At 36.7% G+C, this 21627-nt stretch overlaps 1 protein-coding gene across 1 annotated transcript in view; it reads left to right on the top strand.

Moving 5' to 3' along the window:
- LOC107098895 (ankyrin repeat and sterile alpha motif domain-containing protein 1B-like) overlaps positions 1–21627 on the top strand; it is a gene marked incomplete at its 3' end in the record, with an annotated part of 257959 nt that overhangs the window by 69208 nt on the left and 167124 nt on the right. The window contains exons 2-5 of the mRNA XM_015396776.1: positions 4933–5013; positions 7590–7746; positions 16346–16498; positions 19602–19745. Coding sequence (XP_015252262.1) covers positions 4933–5013; positions 7590–7746; positions 16346–16498; positions 19602–19745 — 535 coding nt within the window. The remainder of the gene's footprint in view (positions 1–4932; positions 5014–7589; positions 7747–16345; positions 16499–19601; positions 19746–21627) is intronic.

Raw genomic sequence — 21627 nt, 5'->3', positions numbered from 1 at the left:
AAGTAATGGAGTAAAGTATTGATACCTAAAAATTGTATTTAAGCACAGTAACAAAGTATTTGTACTTCGTGACTTGACACCTCTGCTGCTTTTATTATGCCTACCAGGTATGTTGGTTTTCTTGCTTCCTTTAAGTTAACCCTGCCCTCATCAGCATGGCATAAATAGTGTGAAAACTACATCTTACTTTTTTTAGTATGCATGCATGTTTCAGGTGGTATGGTTCTTAACTCTAAATCAGACCCTTCTTTCCTTTGGTTAACATTTTTTTCTGCATTTATCAGGTAAAATTTATCTATGCCTAAAGTTAAACCAAGAAAATGTAGATCATGATGCAACAGGATACTTTATTTGAACAAGCTTCTCTCTCCTCCCTTTGAAAGATGATAGGTTGAATTGGAAGGCTTATCATCAATTCACAAATGTAGATTCAAATGATTCATTTTTCTGTTCTGTTGTAAAGAGGTTCTCAGAAGAAGGAGGGAAACTTTCAGAGTATAACTGAAGAAGGGTTCATACAGAGGGCAGCATTGCTCTGCCTGCTGGGACGCCTTTCATGGTGTTTGACCTCTGAACCTTCCAACAATGATGATTAAAAGATGAATGATTTGTAGAAATTACTGATGAGAGTTAAGAGTTGAGAAAGATGACGTGTTAAAGATGAGAATCCTTTATAGAAATACTAAGTCTGCTGACCAGGAAGGAATTTCCATCTCCTTTCTGATGGTAATTAAAAAAGGATTATGTCTGCAAGTCTGTTGAATCTCAGCTGGATGGGTTCATGGTTCCACTGACGACAAAGGGAAGGCGACGGAGTCACAAAGTCAATTCTGGAGTGGATCGAGAGGAGATAAGGGAGACGCATTCATAAGGCAGTGACTCATCAACTCGCTATCTGTTGAATGCAGTATTTTATTTTTCTTTGTTCTTGAATAATATAATAAAATAATAATTAATACCTAATGGTGCCACAAGTCCTGAATCATTTTATTTTATAATATACCTTTTAAATTTGTCCCTAGAAGCTTTTGTTTTTTTGTATTGGGTTATATGAACATCTGTAACTCTGAGCCTGTCTTCAAAATGGGTCCAACATAGGAAAACCTATCAGTTATGTTATTCATTTGAATTAATCAGAGCCAATCCCAAATCAATATCAGGTAAGGTGTTATATCAAACAGATGCAGCTTACATACAGGAATGTTAAATAAAAAAAATTAAAACCATAGACGGATTCAATTTTGGTGAAAATGTTTGTTTTAGTCAAATACTAAAAAACAAAAATATTATTTCATTTTAAAATTTAAGTTTGTAAAAGGGCTTTCTACCAACGAAACATCATTTGATTGCATTAACTTTGCATTATAGTCAGTGATACTGAGGATGCATGTGGTGACAGTGGAAAAGAAAGCTCCTGTTGGACAGTGATAAATCTGTTGATCTGTCTAAATCAATTACTGAATTTAACAAACATCCAAAAAATATCAAAGTCACACAGATGTGGGGAAGTTTTTCTTTTTGGGTGTAATTTTTGAAAAATTCCCTAATCTTTAACTGTTTTTATCTGTTAAAACACAATGTTTTATGGACATCATAGAGGTGGATCTATTTACTGACCAAAAAACGATGAAGTTTCTTATAATTTATGAAATAATGTGAGAAAGACGGATATTAAGAACCATTGCTGAAACAACTGGTTATTTATCTTTTATATGTATTTATATGTATATGTATTTTCTGTAAAGTGACCTTGAGTGTCAAGAGGCGCTGTTAAATAAAATGTATTATTATTATTAATAGGTTGGTGCCCCTCTATAAATAGTCTATCACATACAGTATAGTAGGGCTGCAACTTATGATTATTTTACAAATAGATAAATCGATTAATATTTGAATTGCAAAATGTTCCTTATAGAAGACTTTTTACAAAATTACACCAGGTGAAACTTAAACTTTTCCACTTGAGGAGTTCTGGATAGAGAATATTGACAAAAACATTTTTTGATGTTCAACACAAAATGTTTACATGTTTTTTAAACCATTTTTGTGTAATTGCTGCTATACTCGATTTAACGATTAATCGATTACTAAATCAGTAAGAAAGTGGATTAATCACGATTGATCCAATTAATTGTTTCGGCCCTAATATATAGTCATTCTTCTAAGTTAAAACACAGAATTATGTCCAATCCCTCTGGCCATCCTTTTATGTATCTGATTGCTGTAAAGGAATGACATGATTAGCATCCCAAAAAACTGATATTTAATCTAAGGAATATAAATTTTCCGGGTTGCAATTAAATCCTTTAAAACTTAGGTATATTTTTTCATTTTGGGTATTTTGTAACGGACCTAAAATGACATTTTATTTAATAATCTATTTGAATTTTAACACATTTTTACTAGCTGCCTTCCAGAAAAACAAGGTCCATACTGTATGTCTTAAATAAACATGTTTTAATCAGTCTTCACCTCACGAAACGGTTTGTCAACACAACACCTCAGTGGGATTTGTCCATTTGCTGTTTTTATAACAAGGTTCAAACCTCTTACCATGCGGCTGCACACACATTTCTGCAGCAAAGCAGGGGCTGACTGCAGCGTGTGTCCTTTAATAAGGTGTGAGAGAGAGGTGGAGTCTTTGGACTTCAGCAGCTAATGAACCGTTACACAGATTGGTTGTTATAAGGTGACAACAGTAAAGAATATAAATGACCAGTAAAGAATATAAATGGGAGTTTAGGACCTGATCTATAAAAACCAGGAGCGACAAAAAACATGTAAAATCTATCTTGTTCCAAATATGATACAGCTGTGATCTTACTTGACTCTGAAACCTTTATAAGTTTGTTTCGATCTCCTCTGTGTTGTTTTCCTACCTTTTCATCTGGAGTCAGTCTTCTCTGTTTAACTACCGGTTCTTTGTGCTCTACTGTAGGTCAGAGCTCAAAAGCCTCAGCAGAGAAGCATTGATCAATATGAACACACAAGCATCTAAAAGACCTTTGAATCAAACTCTGCTCTTAGCTGTTTGAAGGAAACAGACTACTGAATCCTTCTCCCCCCTAATATTAATCCAAATAGGCTTTTACTCATTATTGACGTCTAACTGGCATATTTTTTGTATTTGAATGCAGCGAGTCTAAGCTAAACCAAAAAGAAAAACAAAAGAAATTGTATTTTATTGAGCTCCCTGGGAGAAAATTTTTTTTGGTCACTCTTTAGGAAGATTTCAATGTTTCAGCAGCCAAATAAAAGGACACAGATATACACAGAAAACATAAGTGAAATAAAACCAGAACTACTGATTCTCTCTCTTTTTTTTGTAGTTTCAAATTGATTTAATGACCTCCTTCAAAACGGTTTGTCAGTTTCTGCTGTTTCACAGCCAATACTAGAGCAGCTCAGTGGTGTCAGTAATTGTTAAATGAGCTCATGAGAGCATGTTGAAGAGATGCTTTATGGGGTAAAGTGTCAAGAAAGAGATAGGGATGAAACTGCATTTTCACAGATTAAATTATCTTTGCAGAAAAATAAAAATAATTTGTTTTTTTCTGCAGAAACTCAGGAACTTTAAGCAGTGGTTATTTTACAGCACTTATTTTACTATGAGTTTATAAATGTAGACATGTATTGTCTCAGCAGGCTGCTGAGCAGCAATCAGTCCTAATGGTGCTTTGATTTGTCCTCAGAAGTTGGATTTTGTCAGCTGAAAAACTCAAATGCAGTTTAGCTAAATTAGCTTATATCCTGGCAGATCTGAGTTTAAAGTAATTTATTAATTCACCCAGCTTCTGAGTGGAACATTTTGGACTGATCCGGAGTCAAGTTTTGGATCTGATTTGAGGAGCTAAAGATTAGGGTGATGGAATCAGGGCTTGGAGCTCACCACCAAAGAAAGGAAAATACCAGAGGAAACATATTTAAAGCTTGTCAGTAACGTTTTCTTTATTTAGTTTGAGCTCCAAGTAGTTTTTATTTCTCCTTCCTAAAAGCTCTCTCTCTGAAAGGAGATTGTATTTTATTTTGAAATACGAATTCTCCACCTCTGGTTTGTAGCTTGACTTCCTGTTGCACACCTGTGTTCTGATTGCCTCACAGCTGCTCCTCGTTTGTGATTGTCCTCCATGCAGTTTCAGGCTTTGAGTTTTACCACAGACTCACTTTATTTAGACTTATTCTAAATTTATTCAGACCTACTTTATTACAATTTGGATTACAGCACCTCCTGCCTTACTATTGTGGCTCCTTCAACCATTTATCATGACACAAGTACGTCTCAGTGTGTTTATTACATCCATAGATTGAATATAACTTTAAGCTTATTTTGTGTGTGTGTGGAGGGAGGGTTATAAGGTTATTGCTTTGTACCAAAAAGGAAAAATAAAATCTCATGTAGAAGTTTTTTTTTCTTTACACAAAGAAATTATGTTTTAGTTTCATTTGATTCATGTATTTTTAATAATATTTGATCATTTTGCAGATATTGGTTTATGTCTTTTAGTCTACACTTTGCTTTTTCCTGTGACTTTTTAATTCATCCATTCATATACATTTACAGTTTCAACTCATGGAAAAAATATAGAAAATTATTTCAATATTTTGCTAAATCTGGATGAATAAACATAAAAAGAAAAATATGAAGGGTTTGTATTTCCAGACAATATTATTTTCTCCCTCCAGCATCCCCTCATTCCTTCTTTCCTTCTGAGTTTTTTTCTCCTTCCTTCCTTGTTCAATATGAGTGACCAATAAAAACTGAGTGAGATCTTTAGAAAGTTAAGCTTGGAAGAATCTGGAATATTTTACATAAATAATTAACTTGGAAGCTGTAGTTTGCATCTCCCTTGCATATATTAAAGACCTTAATCTGTCTACCTCTGCTTTGTCTGCAAATCTTTATTAATTGTGATGTATGTCTGTATCCTGCAGCATGTGGAAGGGCGTGAACGTGAACTGCACAGACAGCTCAGGATATACACCTTTACACCATGCTTCACTCAACGGACACAGGTAAGAACGTTTCCTTTGCATTGATCTGAAGAGATTATGTCACCAGTCCAAGTGTTATATGAAAACCTTACAGAAAAGAAATCTATTAATTTCATATTAAAACTCATATTATTCTAGCATTTAGCAATTATAAATATAGCTGTTTACAGACTCAGTGTGGGAACGACTTACAAATACACGTTGTGGATTAAGAGATCTATCTGCAAGCATCACACGACAACTATCACCAAGACTTCTATGATGTGGTTTTACTGGCTTTGGTTATTAACACGGACGCAACAGTGACTGCTGCTGCGTAACGTCCACACATGCACGAAGCCAGCCAGACAGACTCACACATACAGCGCCGTCACTGACTCACGTTTTCCAGCCCAAAAAATTTTAATAAACCGCCTGGATATATGAAATCTCGCCTAATTTAAACACCAGTCTATTTATCTTTTACACCATAAATCTGAAGAAAAATTTTTTTTACCATCCTAAACTGCCAGATTGGGAAACATCCCAACCTGGCAACAATTTACGTAAGCTGGGAAACGTTAGCCTTTACATGCAAAACTCCATCATGCACCGCAACATGTTTTTGCATAAATCATAAATTCACCAAATATAAAAGGAAAGTTGTAGTTTGGTTTAAAGAAAGCATTTTAGTTTTATTATAGTTTGTCGCGAGGATTTTTCAGTTTGAAAAAATAGAAAATTACACCATATGCCAACAGTCACTAGGATGTGCATGACAAGGAAGGTCTATATATACTGCATACATCATTTAGGTAGTTAACATTGTATTACTTCTTGAGCTCCTTGAGTTAATTACTGTCACAGGTAGGAGCTTCGGCCGGTGAGTAAGTGTTAGGGCCAGTATGATTTGAGGAGGGCCGGCCCTCACACGCTGAAATTAGGACCGGCCCACCGGGCAAATGCCCAGTATCACAGATTACCAGTCCGAGCCTGGCTGTTAATTTATTCGTTTAAATAGGGTTTATATTTTCTCCTGTGGAGTTGGGTTGTTTTTGGGGCCCCTAATAAAACACAGTTTAGTCGTCCACTTGTGCCGATTATAGAAGCAAGGAGTTAATCCTGTGTTTGGGGGCAAGTATCTGGATTTCCTTCTGTAGATCAGGTGAGGAACAGGAGTGGAAGCGAAACTAGAGACCTGCTGAAACTTATGTTGCAGCAATGTTTCAACATTTAGTCTTGAAAGTGAGTTTCAGTCACGACAGACTTTGAAATAAAAGTAGCTGTCCTCAGATAGATCTTTACAACTTCAGATCCTTTTATTAGCTTTTAGTAGATCTTAAAGCTTAATAGCAAAAATCAAAACTATGACATAACATTAAAATGAACCAAGCAGCTCCTGGGAAAGGTCTTGCCCTTTTGTCTCCCTCTTGACATTTTCAATGCTAATGAAGCTCCACAGAATTTCCTCTTTCCTCTAAGGATGATGGTAACAAATGCAGCCCAAATGTTATTAATATGAAACACAATGGCAGACAGCAGTACTTCCAACCAGCTAGTTAAGTTTAGGGATCAAACTACAATGAGAATGGTGTGTTTCTTTTTTTTTTTTTTAAGATCTAGATTAGTTATCTATTAGTATTATTTTAATGGCTCCATAGTCAAAGACCAGATTGGTTAAGGGTGGGTCTTTTAGGATGTGAGTGAAAATTATAAAACCGTACAGTTATTAAGGGTGTGTATAAATAACGGGGAGCTGAATAGTTTTAGTTTGTTTGATAAAAAGGTCCAGATGACAATAAAGATTTTCTCTAAAAATCCTCCACTATACCTTTAAGTATTATATTTCTTACATGTTGTAAAAAAAAAAAAAAAAAAAAAAAAAAAAAAAACCTAAAAAGAAACTGAGTGTACATTTATTTTCTATTACAAAAATTTAAAAACAACAACACTTATGATTGAAGTTTATCTGCTGCATGCTCTCTCAAATCTAAAAGACAACATGTACCATTTTCCTACCATTATGCAATAATATGTTGGTCCATCTGATAGTAATAAACTCTTTGAAGCATGTGGTTGTAAAGTGTCAGAATATGAAAAAAGGACATGAATACTTTAGCAAAGCACTACATTTCCCACTGTTATACTAGGAGTAGTAGTAACCATGGAAACGGGCGGCAGCTGTAATGAAGAGCATGCCTTATACCGCTTATATTACTGCTAAAACTGTCATTTGTTTCAAATGTAAGTTTTGTTAAACAATAAACATCTTTAAGGTAAGGTGATCATTATTAAATGTTAACATTTTCCCTATAGTTTGGCCACAATATAATAATAATTGAACTTTATTGATCTCAAACTGGAGAAATTTACCTCTGCCTTTAACCCGATATGCAGCTGATAGTTGGGGAAGAAAAGTTTCCAAACTTCATAGACAAACCTCTTTCTCTTCCATTAATAGTAAAAATCTGGGTTTAAAAAAAAATTGCCACACAGAAATGAATAGAGAAGGGTTCTGGTACAAAGAAATAAGAAAATCTGAATGTGTACAGGTGGACAAGGAAAGGATATTTGGGCTTTATCTATGTTCTATCTGTTAATTATCTATCTGCCCTCAGGGATGTGGTGCTGAAGCTACTCCAGTATGAAGCATCCACCAGCCTGGCTGACAGCAAAGGCTGCTTCCCGCTGCATCTCGCCGCATGGCGGGGAGACGTGGACATTGTCCGTATCCTCATCCACCACGGCCCTTCACACTGCCTTGTCAACCAGCAGGTAATCCCAGTAATCCCATCGACATCCTCTGAGAAAATCCCTGAAAGGCAACATATTCAGATCCACCCTGCTGAGGAGTACAAATAGGAATCTATCCTCAGTTTGGGGCTTAGATGATTACAGGTTTATGTTTAAAAGTTGAATCGTTTGGAATCTGAGGTTCTCTGATTTTTATCCTGAACACATGCAGTTTAAACATGAAGTTCCTGTTGGGTGTAAATCCTTGTCTTGCAAATGTAGCTGCACATTCGCCCCTTTATCATGCTGCGCTCCAAACCATTTCTCTGCCCTTGCTTTAGGAAAAAGGAAAATGTTATCCTTCCAGATAAAGCTCCTCCACTGCGTTTCTTAGACCCTGCAAACTGATGCAGCTGCAGGTTCTATTATCGTGGCCTCTGTCCAAGCAAGCTGATCCCTTCTAGCTTCCAGTGATCCCTCTCTGACAGGCTGCTGGGAGCGTTCAGCCTGCCGCTGCTGTCGTTCCTTATCTGTAAAAACGACCTTCCTCTATTTCCCTCACGCTCTTCCTGTCTGTGTTCGCTTGCAGCATATTGACGACTGCACGGATCAGTGATGCGGGAAGTTGCACTGAATCAGAACCGTTGTGGAAAACATTCCATGGATGTGTATGTGATGACAGTGCAAAGCAGTAATGGACCCTGTAGGTTATTGGAGGGTTATTTACCCTAACTAATAACCCTGTTTTCCTCTGTCACCATTAGCCAACGTGTTTTACTCTGAGAGGTGTTGGTCTAATTGTTTGCTGTGAGAAATGTTGCCTCTGAAATGAAGAGATTTGTCAGCGAGCGAACATGGGTAATTTCCTTTTTTAACCTACTCAGTAGTTCAAAGCGCTGATAGAGCGACTGTAGATGAACCACATTAAGTGAAAGCTGCTGATTCACAGGATGCTGTGCAGACATTATGACCTCTATGCATCTATGCCTTCTAATGTTAACTTGTTAAATGGTGTTTTTTAAATATTGTTGGTGAATAATTTCTAAAAATATCATGGATTTGACATAATCTAGTATTTTTAGTTTTGGGAAAAAAAACATTTTCCTAAACTTAATTCCCTATTTCCATTGTTTAAAAATAATGCCCTTGGTTCTTGCTTTGCTTCTTCTTTCCTTCCATTACATTTCCCGCCTTTTTTTTCTGTAAAAACTCTACAAATAAAACATAATTTAAAAAAGGCTACTCTAAAGTGTTGCAACTTTCTAACAAGCATGTGAAATGTGATGTCACATGCGTAAGACCCCACCCCTCCAGTTTGCTACTGGAGGGCAAAAATGCTAGCGCAGCGTATTGTTTTAAGAGGTCCAGTTACCCATTTAATGCGGTAAATCTTTAATTTACACACGATTTATAAATTTTTTTATGTCTACCCATTAGGCAGAAGTTTTATATTACAGACTAATATTTGTATAAATAACTGAAATACCAAAATACATGGCTTGCATCTAATCTCACATAGATTTATATAAATATCAAATCATCTTACCCTGCTTTGCATATGTAGTGGGCAGACACCACATATATGCCTTTTATTTAGTCCAGACCCACAACTAGTGACACCCTTTCTTGTTGGCCATCTTCTGTGATGGCACACTTCAAGAAGCACACTGGGTTCATGCAATCATCGCTATAATAAAATATTAGCCCCACATGTCCAGACATGAAGAAGTTATATCCTTCTAATGACTTGGATGACTTTATTGCCTCTGCTGTATAAAGTCCTGGTGTGTTAATGAGATAATTGTAAATATCCACATACTGAATAGGCGGCCAATTTTGAGTACTGCCAATTAACAGACAGACCTTCAGCTATTTGAAATGGGTCTGGAAGCTTTATGGTAAACACAGGTAACTTTGCAGTTTACCATTTGTGCTCCTCTGAAGAAAGATGATCCAAATTAATGCCCTGGTTTCAACTTGTTAATAAAAATGTCGTCCTGCAGCAGTGCGACCGTTTTCGGCTAGTAAAACAAAGGTTTTGCCCTCCACCGTTGTGCGCATTCGCAAAAGTTCTGGAAGTAAACTACAACACTCAAAGTGTCTATAGGAAGAAAATATACCGAAGGAAGGAAGGAAGGAAGGAAGGAAGGAAGGAAGGAAGGAAGGAAGGAAGGAAGGAAGGAAGGAAGGAAGGAAGGAAAATCATGAAACTGATTTCACTTTTCGTGTTTATAGGAATCTTACTGTAGCTGTTATTGTTGTTAGAAAATGATTGTATTTAGCTGAGATTTAGAAAGGGGTTCGTTTTTGAGGACACCAAAGGTGTTTATTTCTTTCTCAATCTGTCGTGTGCTCATTAATCAGGGTCCTTTTGTCGTTTTTACTCATCCGTCACAGAGAATTAAAGATTGCAAATCCCTGCCAGAGAATTAACCTATTTATAATTCAGACATAAGGGCCCAGATATTAAACTGAAATGATCTTTTTGTTTTAGTTTTTTATCTGTCTTACATTATTAATTATCTGACTGACATAGGTCTAATAATCACTTGGAAGGGAGAGAAAGTGGGGACAGAGGGGGTTAATTTCACTCCTAGACCAATAGACAATTATTGGAGGTTGTTATGAGTTAGTGGTAGACCAGTTCCAATTCATTGCTTATTACCTAATTGGTCCCAGTAGTTTCCACTGACAGCTTGTTTGTGTTTATCGCAGCCAGAGCATGTGAGAGTAAGAGGTGGCGCCTAGTTGCCTGACTAGAGGATGAGATTAGCTTTACACCGACTCTATGTATGTGCATTCATGAGGCAGTGGCTGATGGTGACGGATTGCTTGTTTACTGCAGGCTTGCACTCTGCCTGTAGAGGCCAAGTGGATGTTTTGAAGACTGACAGGTTTCTTGTTGTGATATATATATATATATATTTTTTTTTTTTCCAGCTGACTCACTCATTCAAGCCTTGAGTGCAATGTTTCTTTTTTCCCTCAAGATATTTTTTTCGTCGTATTTTGAAGTGATCTCATGTGTTTTTAAAAGTGTACGTCTTAAAGCTGCGGTGGAAGAAAACCAGACCAGAATCTGTCACGTCTTTCATGTAACCTTGATGGAAAACATTTTAATTATGTATGTTTTAAACAGATATTTTTAAAAAATATACATTGCCTTACTGCTGTGAGGTGATTTTTAATAACTCACAGAATGGATTGTGAGTTATTAAAATAAAACAGTGTTTTACAGTTTGAACAAGTTGTTAAACAGGAAAACACTTGAAGCTCTTCAGCGTTTAACTTCTGTAATTTGCCTTATTAGAAGCGACAGTAAAACCTGAAGCACCCATATCTGTTCATTACCCAGAGAGCAAAGCTTCTTTACTTATTGTCTGATTTCCTCTTGATCTACAAACAGCAGATCCATTGTGTTTTATAACAGATGAACTCTTAAAAGGAGAAAACTGAGAAAGTTTGTTCTCTTCTCCTGCTATATTGCAGCTCAACTAAATTGTGTGTTGCAAAAAATTTCCTAAGAAGCAGCATCTAATCTTTCTCTGAACTCACTAATGCTGGAAATGATTCACTTTGCATGTGCTTCACTCTGTTACAGTCTCAGTACAAAAGAGTGTTACAGCACAGTTGGGTTTCATGCATTAAGTAATCAGATAATTTCCTCACCAACTAGTGATATTCTGTTCTCTGCATATCTCTTTCTTCCATGCAATGTTGGTTTACATGTAAATGTGTGTTTTTCTACAAAGTTCTGCTCCTAAAATAATTTTTTTTTTTCTGGAAAGCTTAAACAAACTATCGGCTGGACTCAACTTTTATATGTTGTAAACCTTAAAAAGTCCCCTTTCATAGTAGCTATAGTTATAGTCAACTGACCTTTGGTCGGTTCAAGTTGGAAAACATAATCAGTTGAAAAAAATGGAAAGTCCTTCATGCTAAAATAAAAGAGATTTTAAATAGTTTTAATCAAATTAATCAAAAATTGATCTGACTTTTTATGTCACTTTTCTAGAAATATTAAAATGCCTTACTGTGGATGATGATACACTACCATGAGGATCTAATGCATATAACTGTTTGATCAAATGTCCTGTCTGGCAATGTGGCAATAAGAATAATTGTCTTGATGCCAAAAAGAGCCCAACAGACTTTTACAAGTGGAGCAGTACGGCTATCGCTATAGTGTTCCGCTTGATTTATGCAATTAAATTGCTTTATCATAATTATGCAGGGAGTATTACAGATTATATGGACACTGCAACAGGAAAGGAAAAACAGAAAAAAAGCAAGAAAAGATGAAAGAAAGAGGAGATAAAAGGGAGATGACAAACATTTTCAGTCTGCTTCATCCCCTGCAAAGAGATGTAAAAAGAACAACTCAACCAACGGACATGGTACAAGATATACAAGAAAGTAACACCTTGATACTATCGCTGAAGTATAAGTAGTATTTAATCTGACATGTATACTGGGGTAGCTGAAGATAAGAATATGGGCTTTCTGTATTGAAGTGAATCTCTAAGTACCTGGAAACAAGCACCTGTAGTTGTTCGTGAGAGTGCACTTGTGCATATAAAGTTTATCCAAAGGAAAAATGCTCAATAGTGGTTGTGAAGAGCCGAAGAGGCGCCCTCCCCAGAGCACCGGGGAAGCGCTGGGGTACCCAAAGCACCAGACACAAAAGCGCCCAGGAAACCTTTATGTATCTTAAAGTTAAACACAAAGACGTAGTGAACTTGTGGAGGTCCATTTGTATTCTTGATTTCCTTTGAAGCTACATTTCCCACCAAGTTTAATAAACTCTTAATCTATTCATTTCATAGTTACCTTTTAAGTTTTTTATACTGATAAATCCTTGTATGCAGTGCCCTTACATTCTTAGCAACTTTATACACCATCATGCACTAAAGAGTAAAATGAGGCCATGTGTTTCCTGATGATCAACATGTGAACTCTGCTAACACATGCTACTGCTGGGAGAAACCACCCTGGGAAAGTCCTTTCCTAACAAGGCCTCTGCCATGGCGATGGCTGCCAAAGAACACAGTCACACTGAGCTGTTGGATGTTTTCTTATGAGCAATCTGTTTAAGAAAAAGAGGCGGCAGTCATATGGTTTCAGCCTGGCTCCGACAGCAGTGGGTTTTCTAATTAAAGTTCGGCTAATGAGAACTTGTTCATCTCTGCGTGAATCCAAACAAAGTCCCACCCTAAGTGATTATTGCAACATGAGGGCATATTGGGTGTTTCAGGGGGGTTTAATTGAGGTGTTATGTAGGAACACTAATAAAAAAAGTGGTTGGAATTTACTTTGCATAATTAAAACCAGAGCTGAGTTTATCTCTGCAGGAAGGTCAGTATTAAAAGTAAAACAGCTTGACATCCAGAGAAGAATTAGTTTCAACTCCTTAGTGGTTTAAATTAATGGCAACCTGAGATTTTTGTGTTCTTTTAAGGGGTTTTACCCCAATGAGTTTTTAATATTGAATTCAATTCCGCTTTTATTATTTAAGCTCTAATTCAATGCTCTTTGCCTTTTGGCATCTCTGCAGTTAAAGCTTTATCCATCTCACTTTGGCCAGTAGGACATCAGAGTATTTACATAATCTGTCTAGATCCGCTAGTGTCCAGGGTACCGTATGCATTTATGTTCTCATATTATCCCTCAGTTTTTCTATAGGATTTAACTCTGACTTTACCATTTGCTTGATTTGAAAAATTTGGAGCCAACAAGGGTAAAAGATCAGAGAACAGATGTACTCGTTCAAAGCACTTTAATTCTGTTATTTCATTTCTGCTTTTTTTTCTTATTTTATTTCATAAATGTAATTTTTCAGACTTTTTCTCAGCTGGGTGGTCTTTGTTGTCTATAATATATTAAACTATAGTTTTATATATTATTTATATATATTGCTAGAAACATCTGGATCCCAGCAGTGACAGACCTTTTCATTTAGGGTCAAATTGAAAGTTTTACATTACTGTAGGTCTTCCACCCTCAGGTGAATACGTTTTTGTTTATTAACTTTAGCGTTTTAATCATTGCAGATTTTACCAGTTTTTCTGACATTATTTCATCCTAATCCTTAAATGTTTTAAGAGGGAAAAAAGTTTGAAGTTATTATCCTAATTTCTCTCATCCTCTCATTCTGCAACTGGTTCTGTGTAAGACTGCAAACACTGAGCTCGAAGGATTATGAGATGAAGTTACAGAGACGGAGCTCATCCTGCATATCCGTCCATCAGCATTACTGCAGAGTGTGTTCAAACAAATGGTCTCTGCACTCCACCTGCTCTGGTTCAGTTTCTGTTGGATATACATGTTGCTGTGCTGACTAACTGTTAAAGCACAGATTTGGACATTTTCATAAGGAAAATACAACATATTCTGTTCTTTCATCCTTACATCCGTCATCTTCTGAGTAGTGTTTTGTTTTCCTTGCTGACCGTTTATTCTGTTTTTATTTGTCAGTATTAACTTTGTCAGACCCAATTGTAGCCAAAAGGAAACCTATTTGTTTGTTTACACCATGCTTGTTGATGGGATTCCTGCTCAGCAGCCAATCTGCAGCAATGAACTGGATGCTAGATGATTTCGAGAGGCTGTCAGCCTGCATGTAATGGAAATGTATAGCCCACTCTGTGAGCACATAGGGAGGATTCCTCCTTTACTTTCTTTAACTCCTCTCCTCTTCTGCTTCATCTCCTGGTCCTATCAGACCGAGTCTGAGCTCATCTCTGTGTCATTCTTCGTTCTTTCTGGGAAATCACATTTTTCCAATCTCAAGCGGTGTGCGCGCCTAAGACACAGCGGATCAGACTGCAAAGTTTTATTGTCCATTTAAGGCTGTGGGGACAAATGGGTCAGTGGCAACCCTGACAATGGCTTCATTCTTGTTCCAGTGCTTCCTGGGACATATTTATAGTCTGTGTGCTTATTTCCTAGATTATTTATATTCTTGTAGAGCATATGTATAGACATTGACTACAGATGATTACTGACGTTCCTCATGGTGAAGGTGCTATTCTTTACAGGGACCTTATCAGAATATCATTTGTATTTCTTAACATTACTCTCTAATTGTCTAAATTAATCTTACTGTCCATATTCCTATGATTAAACATTCCAATCGTCTGTATTTTCACACTTTTTGTAGGTTAGCAATGATAAAATGCACTTTTCTATTTTTAGAGCTTGTTTATAAGCCTTAATGCTGTTTTTTTGCCTGCCCCTCAATGTGGTTTGTCCACATATTTCATACATCTCTAACAGGTCAAAAGTGGATAAAATAAACCCCTTAATATTTCAGTATTTCAAATAAAATATCTAGCTTGTAGAATATGATGCAAACTTTTAATTAGAAAGCATCTTTAAAGCACGGACCTCCCTAAGGCAGGTTATTTCCTATCGCAGTGTTAAGGGATCCTTTAAATATTCCTAAAAAAGGATCACCAACAAAATTGAATGGGTTCTAAATTTGATTAAGAGGCACCTGCAGTAGAGTTTCAATTCATTCTGTTCAAAGCTTTCCTTCATAACCAACAAACAAACTAGTACTATATAAAAAATTACCTTTTTGGGAGAGCTAATAAACATAACCATGCCTCAGATCAGTTTTTGTTGCATTTCCACACAGAAAAGAAACAATAGAGAGACAATAAAAATAATATACTTGAGATGTAGGCATAGTACAGAACCATACTAACTTAATAGCTTTGTTTTTTTGGGGTTTTACTAGATTAAAGTGTTTAGAACGGGAGTAAAATAACCTTGTTTAACTGGACGTTTAATAGAGTGCAGCAGGACCTAAGGGACCATCAGCAATGTGGTTGTTAGAGGCCCTTTGGAGAGTGAAGACATGGTCAGACATTCCCAGACAGTCCATGACCTTTAAAATGCACAGTCTCTAACTGAGCTCTATTTAAGCATAAGAAGGAAGTTATCTATTCTTGATTTGTAACTGATGATGGGTTGCCATGGTAATTACAAATAAGCTGTCTTTGTGTTTCTACAATTCATAAAATTTTTTTGCAGGTTTTACTTTTTTGCAGTAGGAAAATAACCAACATTTTTTGTAATTAGTGAAGAATTATTTAAAGGTTTGAGAAGATTTTTAAATAATTAAGGATTTTATAATTCAGCTGTCCTGCTGATTTGACTGAAATAAGCTATCTGAGACAAATTTGCCCTGCAGCTCTGAAGGAAAGTAAACTTTATCCAAACGTGAGCTACATATTTTCATTTAGGAGCCCTGTAATAATCCAGATGGGTTTGAAAGCTTTCATATAAACTGAGGTTATTCCAGGCCGGCGCTCTGAAATCCCTGATGTCAAAAAGAGCTCAGATAAAACAAATAATTTTTCATCCTCTGTGTTCTTTCCTGTTAAATGGTTTTCCTCAGTTTCAAGAACAGTATCTATATTCTACGCTGCTCCCCTCAAACCAACACCACCTTTTCTCTCCAACCTTGTCTCCTGCTCCATTAATCCTCCAACAGTCCGTTTCTACCATGACCTTTTCTTCCTCACCCCTGAATCCGCTCCATATACTTCTATTCCTCCCTTTTCACCCGTCATTGCTCCCAGAACTCCTATAACCATCGCTGCCTCCTTTTCAAACTTTTCCTTCTCTTCTGCAGAACCATGAGAGGGAGACACCGCTCCACTGTGCAGCGCAGTACGGACACACCGAGGTGGTTTCAGTGCTTCTTCAGGAGCTGACCGATCCAACAATGAGAAACAATCGGCAGGAAACCCCTCTGGACCTGGCAGCACTTTATGGGCGCCTGCAGGTCAGTAAAAATTAAATGTCTCTAAAAAAGATGCCGCCTTTTCCCAGTGTACAGAACCATACGTGTATACACTGGTACCAGTCTGCAAACATTGAGTAAAACTGGGGTACACCTAGAAAAGGTGGGCAGTCCATCACATTATAAAGGTTTTTTTTAGCAGCACATCGATGAAGAAAAAAGTGTTTCATACCGTGATTGTTTCCTGATGCTCTAACGCAGCCACATTCTGTGTTAAGGTTACTGTAATTGCAGTCAAGCCACTCAGGTTTATCTGAGTGCAGATGAATAATTTATGAAGGCAACGTTGTAGTTCTCTTTCTGCATTATAATGAAGGGAGCTCCCTGAAGGGGGAGCTTACCGCTGAAGGAAGATGTAACTTAGACTGCTTAAAAAACTCATCTAAAAACATGTTTAAATGTGAAATTGTTATGTTATCAAAAACATGATTAAACATCCTCAGGGATTATAATTCTGAAGCTGATTGAGATTATATTTGAAGAACAGTCCAGCAGAACTACATCAGAGTTTCATGTGTTTGCACCAACGATGCAAGAAAATGTCTCATCTTTTCTCTCCCCTGAAAGAATCATGCTTCAGTGGATCTAAGTGATCTGATATAACTTACACACCCATCTGTTTATCTGGACTCTGTTCATCTGTTTTCAGACAGTAAAGTTTTTGATGTTGATCTTTACAGTTTATTTTCCTCCCTGAAGACCTAAAGCCTTTCACTGAGAAATGCATAAAACAGTATTTGAATTTCTTTTTTTATTAAAAATAGAAAATGATTGCTTCTGCTGGAAAAATCTTTTCATGCATTTATTGTTAAAGTTCTAATAAGACTATCTATAGCCTCTGTCTTATTCTCATAAAACAAACCAAAGATATGGGAAAATGCACTTATAACTGTAGGTGTAGATATACTTTCTCTAGTGTCTTAATAAGCAACCTCGTATGAAACCTGTAGAAACAGTGCAGCCGACTGTTTTTTTTCTATTTTATTTAAATATATATTTAAAAATACTGTAGACTAAGGTATCTGCTAGCGACATGATTGTTATTGAGCTACGAGTTGATGGCAGTTAAAGGGGAAGATCTGTTAAAAACAGGATAAGAGGCCTTTCTTTAGCTACAGTATTACAGTATTACTCAGCATTACAGTGGATCGGAGAGTTTCTGGTCAGCAGTGGCGGATCTAGGGGGCGTCTACTTGGGCTGCCGCCCCAGATGTTTCCCCAAGAGCCACGGATTTCGCTTGTGAGCTGATCTGAGTAAAATGTGCACTACTGCAATTCACCAGATCGTGGCAGCATGAGCAGGAAAGCACCTGTAGCATTACCGTGCAGAAGAATAAGTTGTCACCACTAGCTGCAGCTAAACAGAATAATGTCCCAGGTATGTGGAGCACTGACTGACTTCCAGACATTCTTTGTCCCGGTGTTGTATGAAATTCTGTTTCCCTTGTGTTGGGAGCACGAAAATGGCGGATGGAACCTTTTTCACGGCGCTTCTGATCGATTTTTCGCAAAAACAACTCCTATAATCATGTCAAGGTTATAATATCCAGTTTAATCAGCAGCTGTTGTTTACAAAATGGTAAAATAAATAAATAGACAAGGTCCTTTTTAAGCTGTTTTGTGTTTTGTTTTTTAAATGCCAAGAGAATTGGCCTTTTTCCAACTTCTGGTACTTAAGCCTGAAAAATTAAAGTCAGTCACCAAACACAGTTTTCAAACACGTAGTGTGTATTAATAATTTTTCATTTTTGGATGGGAACTGGCTGATAGCAGGGCACAAAAATTCCTGAAAAGATGAGGGTGTAGACTTCCTGGTAAAACCCGTTCTAAAATATGACAGATTACTGGATTAAGGACATTTCTAGTATCTGACATAACAATTTTAGAGAATTTGGAAAAAGTTGCTCTTTATTTCCCAAAGAGGGAAATAATAGGAGGAGGAGAGAATTAATATTTTAGCTGTGTTCCCGCTCCATAACATGGGAAGAAATGAATTCACCTGCAAGTATTTAACTGTGTTTATTCCTGTCTTCATCAACGGCAAACCCTGTAGAAATGGTGACATTTGATCAATATTTGCCAGAGTTATGAGAGGGAAATCATGTATTTTAGCCACTTGATATCATCCGTTCCCCTTTTGATGATCTGTATGAAATAAATTTTCTGTTTAATTGTTTATCTAACAATTTAAAAATATTCCAAAAAAAGTTGAATAAAAAAAAAAAAACACTGGATAACATGGGGAAAAAACAAACCAACCCTATGAATTTTGAAACTCTCATTATTTTTCTATATCATTTTTGAAACATTTATTTTATATTTTGAAATCCAAAATCAGGTGGCCAAAATATTTGATTTCCCTCTCATAACTCTGGCAAATAATGATCAAATGTCACCACATCTACAAGGTTTTTTGTTGATGAAGATAGGACAGTTAAGGACTTGCAGGTAAATTAATTTAATCCCGTGTTATGGAGGGGGATGGATTATTTCAGGCAGCTAGAATATATGGTCCCCTCTTCATAACTTTGGTAAATAACGAACAAATGCTGCCAAAATCACAGGATTTGTTGTTAATGAAGAGAGGAATAGACACAGTTAAAGACTTGCAGGTAAATTAATTTCTTCCCATGTTATGGAGGGGGGATTGTTATGTGTGATAGCATGTAGTATACTAAAAAATAATTGAATCCAGTAATCTGTAATATTTTATATTACAGCGGTATTTACCAGAAAGTCTACACTCTCATCTTCACCCTCAGGGCTAAGCACCTGATCTCCTAGAATCTTAGATCCTCCCCTGCTGGTCAGTGTTTCAGGCACCTGATCTTAATTAAGATTAAATTAAATAAGTTCCTTGACCATAAAGTAGCGTTAGATTTCCTAACTTAGCCAGGGGTACTTTCTATGAGAAAGAGAAATAAACTGCTCGATTTTATTCGGTGGCTGAGTCCAAGAAAGACGGCTAAATAAAAAAGGGTGTGAGCCAGGAACCTTTGGGCAAAAGACAGAGAGAACACCGTCTCCTTGTATTTTGAATACTGTGTTGATCCGCATCACAATGCAATGTTGGTTTTGTGTTCAGGTGGTGCAAATGTTGGTGAATGCTCACCCAAACCTCATGACGAGCCACACACGCCTCCACACTCCGCTACACCTGGCTGCACGAAACGGACACCACAGCACCATCCAGACCCTGCTGGAGGCCGGTATGGACGTCAACGGTTTGGTGAGTTCAGTTCCCTTTGGCAGTAAATGATGCAGGTTTTTAAAATACAAGAACAAGCACTGCAAATCTTAAACCACACATAACAAAAGGGGGGGAAAAAAATCCAATTACAGTGTTGTGTACAGTGTTGCCCAAATGCTTCATATAAATGAATCTCTTGGTGTTTAATGTGGTCCTGTTAGAATTTTAGTTTTTAGATTACAGAAAATCTGAGGAGAAAAAAAATCAGCAGCACTAAATGCAATGCATCAAATAAATCTTTAATTAGGGGCTATTCTAGATGGAGGAGATGGGCATGAATGAAGCCAATATTATCAGATATGGTTTATTAACTCCATGACGCTCCATTTCTGCACCAGAAGAATCTCTAGTTTTTCAGGCTCAATCTGATTATCTCAAATCTGTAAGACACTGCGTCACCATAATAAATGCTATCCGAATAGTGCTGGCAGTTAGGAAGGAGCTAGGAACAGTGAGCAGAATGCTTCCTAGCTCCCATCCATTTAGCTGCATGGTGCTATATGGTTGCCCATGGTCCTTTGCATATCAGGACAAATAGGCACAGCCCACTTACGTAGACCGTATGTGACAAATGCTAATGTAAACACCTTCATACTTTGGTTTTTTGTAGGTCTTTTCTTGAAGGCTGTAGTCCCAAATTGATGTGTGTCATTCATCTGTGTGTTCAGTGTGTAAAAAAATGCTGAAACTTGTTTAGATTCACCGAAGCATTCTGTAACTCATAGGAAAAGGAGCTAGAAGCTACAATATGAGGCATTTGAATCGAGCGTCTATCTGTTGTTGGTCGCTTACAGCAAGTGATAAATAGTTGGGCTTGGCTTTAAACACACACAAGAGAAAAGGTAGATCTCCAGTTCTGCTCTCCTTCCTCTGGTTGCCAGTTTATTTTAGGAAGCAGTTTTACCTTCTTTAGTCCTTCATCCATGAACTGCATCAAATGTACATATCACCTCAATTTCTAAGTCAGTCGATCAGGTGCTTTTAAAATCCCCCAAAGTGTGCTTGAAGACCAAATTGTGAAATATTTGGCATCTGTACGTCATCTTTTAATGGATAGTTGTTTTGTTACCTTAAGCTATTTTAAAAAAATTTCTATCTGACTTGATGTATGTTTTATTAATGTTTACCATGATCCTGTTTGTTTTATGAAAGGAATCTTGAACAACTTGTTATTCTAGTAGTGCTATATAAAGATTACTAAAAAACTAAATTAAATTAAGAACGGAATTGACATTTAATAAAAATGCAGTTTGATATTTATTCTATATCTAAAAAAAAAGTGTTTTTTTCACCCCTAGAAATGACAACATTTATGTATCTTTAATTTAAAAAAGCCAACAAGTTTAAGCCTAAGGAAAAATAAATAATCAAATTTTAATTAAGTTAAATTAATAATGTAAATTTCTTGCTAGACCTTTGGTGATAAATCTCATGCCATTTGAAAGCATTTTTCTTTTCTTCTTAAAGGTATAGTGGAGGATGTTCTTTTTCTGCGTGGATCATCTAAATAAGTGGTCCTCCTAAGTGTCAGTCATTCTGGTGATATGTTTACATAAGGCCGTCCTATGTGCTCGTCCCCATTTTCTCTCACCAGTATTGAGTCTGACATAGGGGAGAAAGTGCAAATCTTCTTTTGAAAAGTAAGCTTGTTTGAGCGATGCAAACAGTAACTTGTAAACAGAGTGTGCAAGAGGAGAAAAGGGCTTGTGCACGCTCTCGCACACGTTTAATAGGCGTTCCATCTCGGGAGAGGGTACAGGGTTGTGCATGTGCTTTTTTTTTTTTTTTTTTTTTTTTTTTTTTTTTTTTCTTCTTTTAAGTGTAGAGGGTGGGTCTTTTCAAAATTTCATGAAAAAACCTC

The sequence above is a fragment of the Cyprinodon variegatus genome, unplaced genomic scaffold (assembly GCF_000732505.1).
Source record: "Cyprinodon variegatus isolate N-32 unplaced genomic scaffold, C_variegatus-1.0 Scaffold820, whole genome shotgun sequence".
Lineage (NCBI taxonomy): Eukaryota > Metazoa > Chordata > Actinopteri > Cyprinodontiformes > Cyprinodontidae > Cyprinodon > Cyprinodon variegatus.
The sequence above is the reverse complement of the archived record's forward strand: the minus strand, read 5'-3'. Positions and strand labels throughout refer to the sequence as shown.